At 31.1% G+C, this 7,500-nt stretch overlaps 1 protein-coding gene across 1 annotated transcript in view; it reads left to right on the top strand.

Annotated features, from left to right (window-relative positions):
- Positions 1 to 4,453, top strand: part of LOC125032162 (N-acetylgalactosaminyltransferase 6-like) — a 25,857-nt gene extending 21,404 nt beyond the window's left edge. Inside the window, exons 6-13 of the mRNA XM_047623243.1 lie at positions 1 to 72; positions 1,104 to 1,281; positions 1,634 to 1,862; positions 2,605 to 2,682; positions 2,928 to 3,071; positions 3,457 to 3,582; positions 3,821 to 3,943; positions 4,246 to 4,453. The exon at positions 1 to 72 is cut by the window's left edge and continues 117 nt beyond it. Of these exons, the coding sequence (XP_047479199.1) occupies positions 1 to 72; positions 1,104 to 1,281; positions 1,634 to 1,862; positions 2,605 to 2,682; positions 2,928 to 3,071; positions 3,457 to 3,582; positions 3,821 to 3,943; positions 4,246 to 4,422 (1,127 nt within the window). The 3' untranslated portion in view covers positions 4,423 to 4,453. The remainder of the gene's footprint in view (positions 73 to 1,103; positions 1,282 to 1,633; positions 1,863 to 2,604; positions 2,683 to 2,927; positions 3,072 to 3,456; positions 3,583 to 3,820; positions 3,944 to 4,245) is intronic.
- Positions 4,454 to 7,500: the final 3,047 nt, after the last annotated feature.

Here is a 7,500-nt window from a genome sequence, read left to right as displayed (position 1 = left end):
CCAAGGCTGACGTGCTCATTTTCCTCGATTCTCACACGGAGTGCACAACAAACTGGTTGCCTCCGCTTTTAGGTTGGTGAATTGCGTCGTTTGTGTTATAACCACTCTTGGCATTTACCTCTTTGTATCTTCCGTGTAACCGTATTAATTTAACTATCATCCAAGTTACCTTAAAAGAAGTCGGCCTGTACTTCATTTTCACCTTTGGACTAGCTGTTAGTTTCTAATTCTACTCATTTTCATAATGATAATAAGCTGCTTTAGCTTAAAATAGTAATATGACAAATAATTTAGAAGTAGCCTTTTTTAAAAGAAAATTTGATTATGCTATAGAGGAATTAAAATAAAACAGTGTGAAAGTACATAGAAGATACAAAGTAAGAAAACACAAACTCATGATATGTCTCAATTTCAAATTCAAAAAACTTCTGAATAATTCTTTTCTCTGTATTGAGGGCGCTAGAAATGCTATACTGAGTAATCTTTGTTTCAGTGTCTCATAGGTGAAAAATATACAAAACTTCTTGGGCACACATATTTTAGGAACATTAATTGTTGTCTCTGACTAAGAGAGAGAGAAAAAAATGAAAGACGTGACTGAGAATTGTTAACGTAGTTTGTTGATTATCTTTAACTTCTAATTTTTGCATCTCCAATATCTGAATGTAAAATCTCAGTAATTTTATCTTTCTTTCTTTTTGATAAGTATAAAAATATAGGTTGCTAAATATCCTGCATGGTCCATTCCAAAAAAATAGCGACACAAGTATAAAAAAGCAATGATCTTTACTACATGTCATACCCTTCATTACAAAGATATATATATATATGAAACTCATTGAACAATTATTCTCATGACACTGAAGTTGAAAGTGCCTTGTGTACTGACTTATCAAATGTAAAAGAGACAGAACCTGATAAAGAGGATAAACATAGTAAATATCAACTACTTGATTTCATAAGGAAAATATGTTAATCATGTGTATTAATATAATAACCATGTTTATGAAAATTTACAGTTATCAGTGTAAAAGATAATGACTGATTTTTTTCCACTAGCTAATCTGCACTTCACAGATATCTAACTTTATTCTTATTTACAGAACCTATTGCTCAAAACTACAAAGCAGCAGTGTGTCCTTTCATTGATGTGATCGACTTTGAAACCTTCGAGTACAGAGCTCAGGATGAAGGGAGAAGAGGGTCATTTGACTGGGAATTCTACTACAAGAGATTACCCCTTTTGGCCGAGGATGAGGCCAATATGCCAATGCCGTTCAAGTATGATATAATGTTTAATTTTGGGGCTTGAATGTTTATAAAGGCTCAAGGTAATTTGTGGTTCCTTTCTCTCTGAAGGAAACAATATTTTGTATATTATCATTGTATAATTTTTTTGTTGGACTATAGATAACAAAATAAAATAAAAGTCACATAAAGCCTGCCAAAACAGTTTTTTTGTGTTATAGAATGCTATTATATTTGTGTATGTATATCTACCTATTGCATGATACCAAGAATACCTGGGCTGGTATGTTATATATCCATGGTACATATATATGTGTATGTGTATATCCTCAGGACATGCATTATCTTCATGTCATTGTTATCATTATCATTTTTTATTTATCAGGAGCCCAGTCATGGCAGGAGGCTTGTTTGCCATAAGTTCCAAATTCTTCTGGGAGCTCGGAGGATACGACCCTGGCCTCGACATATGGGGTGGAGAACAGTACGAGCTTTCCTTTAAAGTGTGGCAGTGTCATGGGGTCATGTATGATGCTCCATGTTCCCGAATTGGGCACATTTATCGGAAGTTTGCACCATTCCCCAACCCAAGAAAAGATAACTTTATTGCTAGAGTAAGTTTCTTTTTTATTTATTTATTATTATTATTTTTATTAAAAAAAAAATTGTTTTACCTAATGGTAGCTTTGGTTTGAAGGTTCTTGTGAGCTAGAACTAGGGATGTCTGTGGGAAAGTTGCATGAAAAATATGCATCACTGAACAGTCTTGATATTAATTTTTTGTACCTGAAATGTAAACTGCAACTCTTAATTTACTAAGCTTTATATGATGTTTCATGGTCATTTGCTGTATGTAAACTCTTAAGGAAGAGAATTATTATATTTAGCATTTCTCATCCCTCCCGAGAATATGTATCTTTAAAATTAATCCTTTGTATTATAATTAAGTCTTCCTATTGCTCTATAATAGAGCTATCAAATCCTCACTTATCATTTTACGATAAAACACTTAAATCTTTTCTTAACCATTGTATAACCATCAGACCTTGTCAATCCATATCACTTCAGAGTAAACCAGTCAAGACATTTCTTTTGCTGTATAGATCTATCAAGTATTTTCTTAGCTATCGCAAGTGTATCAACTCTATACTCTATAACAGTGCATAATGACTAAATCTTGTCATATTTTTGTAATGCAATAAGATGATGTTTTAGAATTATTTATTTTTGCATCATTTGTCTGCATCCTCCCCATAACCTTTTTTTACATCACCGTATGTTCCACAAATACATAGCTATTATATCTTTTCTTATCGTTCCATTGCAACTGCTGTATATAGTTATTTTTATCTTCAGAATTACCGTCGTGTTGCAGAGGTTTGGATGGATGACTACAAGAAATACCTTTACATGAGACAACCTGGATGGCTACAGGTACAGTGATATATGTTATTGTAACTTGTTTCTTAATCAGTAAGTGGCATCAATTTCTAATATACTTCTATCATGTTCATTTAATACAATTTGTGGGTTGATTTGTAGGTTTTACGTAGATAAGATACTGGGTTTTGTAATTTCTTGCAATAATGCCTATCACTAAAGAGGGATAATTTACATATTGAAAGTCTGAAGTGTAAATTTTGAAATGCATGATAGTTATTAATTTATTCCATTTCTAGACGGATACTGGAGACATTAGCGAGCAACTGGCAGTTCGAGAGCGTAACAAGTGTAAGCCATTCCAGTGGTTTATGGAAAATGTGGCCTTTGATCTTGCTAAACACTACCCACTGATTGAACCCCCAGACTACTGTAATGGAACAGTAAGTTTTTTGTTTTTGTTGTGTTTAGGGATTTTCTTGGGCATGATGGGATATAGTGAGAATGTGAGTAGCTAAGGAACTGTAGCTTGATAGATTGATTCTATCATTATATATTGTTTTAATGTTATGAATCTCATAAATAGTTTTTTCTTATGGGGTGATTTTGAGTATGAGATGTTACATACTGTCAGTGTGTAGACATTAGATGTTAGTTATACTAAAAAGGTAATCAGGAGATGAAAGCAAGAACACAAGTTGATATAGATACCAGAAAACAGATCAATTATTATTATTATTACTTTTTTTTTTTTTTGTAAAATCAAGTCTTTTGAAATATTTTAGAAAGAACTTGCGAGCTAAAGAACATTTGCCACAATCTTTCCAGATTCAGAGTCTGGCAGACCCAAAACTCTGTATAGACAGCAAGATGAAAGGGCAGTTTGAACGGCTGGATTCCCTGGGTGAATGTAGTGCAAGTTCTCAGTTCCAGTTCCAGCTTACGGCATACAAGGTGAGCTGGATCCATGATTATTCAATACCTGTTTTAATTCTTTCATTTTGTGCATATTTGTGTATTATTATTGCTAGTAGGATTGATAGTTATGATTTTGTGATCATATCACACAGTATAAAAATGTGTTTGATCAAACTAAAACATGCAATAGAGTTTATCTTAGCTTCATTAATTATCTGCTTACTCCACACATGCATTGCCTTTGACTGACATTATGATTTTATTTACTTACTAGGATTTGCGACCCCTAAAAAGCCATAATTGCTGGGATGTACCTGATCTTCAAGCAAAGCATGCACCAGTCTTGCTTTTCGGCTGCCACAAAGGCCTTGGCAACCAGATGTGGAAGTATGATATGGTAAGTTGGAGTTTTAGTTCAGTTTTATGTTATATTCTATGATGTTGAAAGAGATGCAGGGTGATGCAACTGCCTTTCTTATGTGTGTAAATTTCTTGCTTTTGGAGTAATACATGAAAGATATGGGGAACCTGTGCAAGACAATAAAGAATATTAATATTATGAATTTCATTTAACTTCTTAAATATTGTTGGATTTATTGTAGACTATTCAGTCATTTACTCAATTATTTTATCAATAGTGTTTCATCTTAATGCCAAATTCCTCTCCCCTCTATTAAAATCAAGACATTATGTTTACAGGAAAACTATCTTATTCGGTTTGGCCATGATGGTACACACTGCCTCGACTCAAGCACCTTAAACAGGGAAATCTTTGTTTCGCGGTGTGACATGACCTCCCAGACACAGAAGTGGAAGTGGAGCTTCTTTAACGAGGAAAGATTACGCAACTATGATAACCTAGATCCCAGACCTTAGTAGTATACACATATACATGTTATATATATATAAATATATATATATATATATATATATGTATATATATATATATATGTATATACATATATATATATATATATATATATATATATATATATATTATATATATATCTATATATATATCATATCTATATCTATATATATATATATATATATATATATATATATATATATATATATATATATATATATATATATATATATACACACACACACACACACACACACACACACACACACACACACACACACACACACACACACACACACACACACACACACACACACACACACACACACACACACACACATATATATACAAATATACACACATATATATATATATATATATATATATATATATATATATATATATATATGCATATATACACACATATATACACACATATATACACACATATATACACACATACACACACACATACACACACACATACACACACACACACACACACACACACACACACACACACACACACACACACACACACACACACACACACACACACACACACACACACACACACATATTTAAACATATATGTATATATATACATGTACACACACACACAGACACACACACACACATACACATATTTAAACATATATGTATATATATACACACACATGCCTGCATGTATACATAAATACATACATACATGGATACATACATACATACATACATATATACATATATACATATATATATATGTATATATATATATATGTATATACATATATATACATATATATACATATATATACATATATATACATACATACATATATGTATACATATATTTATATATATATGTGTATAGATGTGTGTATATTAATATGTATATATATGTATATATATGTACATATATATGTATGTATGTATATCAATTCATGAATTCACACAATACCAGTATAATGCAGACATATTTTTGTAGTGATTTTCTCATCAAAAGTATATCTGGGATTTGAAGGTCAGAATGAAGTTGCTGTGTGTGTTGTACTTACCTAATATTCATCAGCAGCATCTGAAACCCTCTCATATCAGTATTATGAGGATTAACTTTTATTGATAAAGATAATCCTTCAGTTGCTTTGTTATGGTCAGTTCTTGTCTCCTTTTCTGTAATATTTCTAATAATAAAGTATTTTATGGTTACAGATACAGTGTCCTAATGTTAAATTTGGAGTGGAATACTATTGATATTTCCCCTCAAAGTTTTACAGGTAAAGTTCACAGTATGTGTACAATAGATGCTTAAGTATAGTATATTATATTTGTAATAAAGATTATACTTTTTGCTATTACCATTCCGTAGTTCTTTACTGTGGAATTATTTCACATACACCAAGTTGATAATTCTTCATATGTACAAAGAAGTGTTCCATTGCACGTATACACATATTTGATTGATTTTGATATTGAACACTTTAAATGCATATGTGTTATTTTTCTTGTGGAAGTGGTTGTAAGAGTTAATGACAATGTTGAGAACATAATGTAAATATCAGGGAGTGAGGGTTACCAATAAAAGTATGATTATGTAATTTTGTATGTTTTGAAATAAATGAAAAGTTGCACTACATATACTTGTATACCTGGTACATTTATTTGTATTACCTGGTACTTATTTTGTTTGCTGTGATGTGACAGCAGGAGTGCAAGAAGACATTGATTCCCAAACTGGGCTGCAGAAATATTTATGAGTATTAGGAAAAAACATAATTACACTTACCTTTTGTGGTGGGTTTCAGTATTAAAGTAATTTCATTCCTAGACTGGTCATACAGGTAGAATTGAGATATGGAAGAATAAGTGAACCATAACTACACAAAAAGCATATCCCATCCTGTACTTTAATGTTGAATTATCATAATGTGAAAATTATCGTTGAGTTTGTTAACTACCTCCATAGGTTTTCAGAATTGTTTGGAGTATACAGCCCAACTCTGCAGGCATGAAAAGTTTGGGAACCATTGGGATGAGGCATTGTAGGAGAACTTCATTGCCGTTGGCTTTCTGTTAACGACAATGGGGCAGTGATCTGAATGATATAAATGATTAATTTGGATGGTGGATGATGTGTGTATTATAAGAAATTCTCTAATGCATATAGATATATTTTTTTACTTCTAATTATCTTCATATGCATAAATGTGGGTTTCAAACTGTTTTGCAGATGTGCAGGATAGTGAAGCAGTCATGATTTCCGTTTTTTATTCTTGTGCAAATATGTATTTCCATAATTTTGCAAGAGTTACTATACATAATAATCTTCATTTGTTTTTAATCTAATTTAATCTTTGAAGACCTGAGAGTGATGCTTTCTGTAAGAGTGTCATATTATTATTTTTTTCGTTCATAATGTTTTATTGTAAATAGGACCTAGAAATGTGCCTTAATATTTTGTGAAAAGCACTGATTTAAAAATCTAAGATGCCATGTAAAAAAAAGAATGGAAATAAATCGTGTGATTCAGAAAAACTTTTGTTTACTCTGGCCTTAACCTTTTTTTTGTAAAGGATGTGATTTATTTTGAAAGTAAAGATTGTTAAAAAATAGCTTTATATAAAAATTCAATAATGATTAATTCTCTGATATCATGTTCGGCTCTGTAATACTGATAAAACTGTGGGTCTCTTACAAATTAGTTACAAATCAGTTATGTTCTTCAAAATAGTGACTACTAGCTACAGTATATAAATATGGTAAGAAGGACTGAAGATGTGATTGTTACTACTGTCTGATGAACTTGTATGTTTCTGTGAAAGTAATTTTCAGGGTATTTAGATCATGGGTCACTTCAGATAATGATGCATTTACAAGTATAGTGTTTTCATTAGTTTGCATTTTTTCTATATACTTTCTTTAAGTGAAGTACACAAAGTACCCCAGTAAATGAATGTATACTGTATTTCCTTATATTATGTATCATTATGTAAACATTAACCAAATTGATAACTAATTTTAGATACAAAAATCTAATTTGAAATTTGCTTAGTTTAAAAAAAAAAAATTGATTGTTTTAAACAAAACAT

This window comes from Penaeus chinensis, chromosome 2 (genome assembly GCF_019202785.1).
Source record: "Penaeus chinensis breed Huanghai No. 1 chromosome 2, ASM1920278v2, whole genome shotgun sequence".
NCBI lineage: Eukaryota > Metazoa > Arthropoda > Malacostraca > Decapoda > Penaeidae > Penaeus > Penaeus chinensis.
The sequence above is the reverse complement of the archived record's forward strand: the minus strand, read 5'-3'. Positions and strand labels throughout refer to the sequence as shown.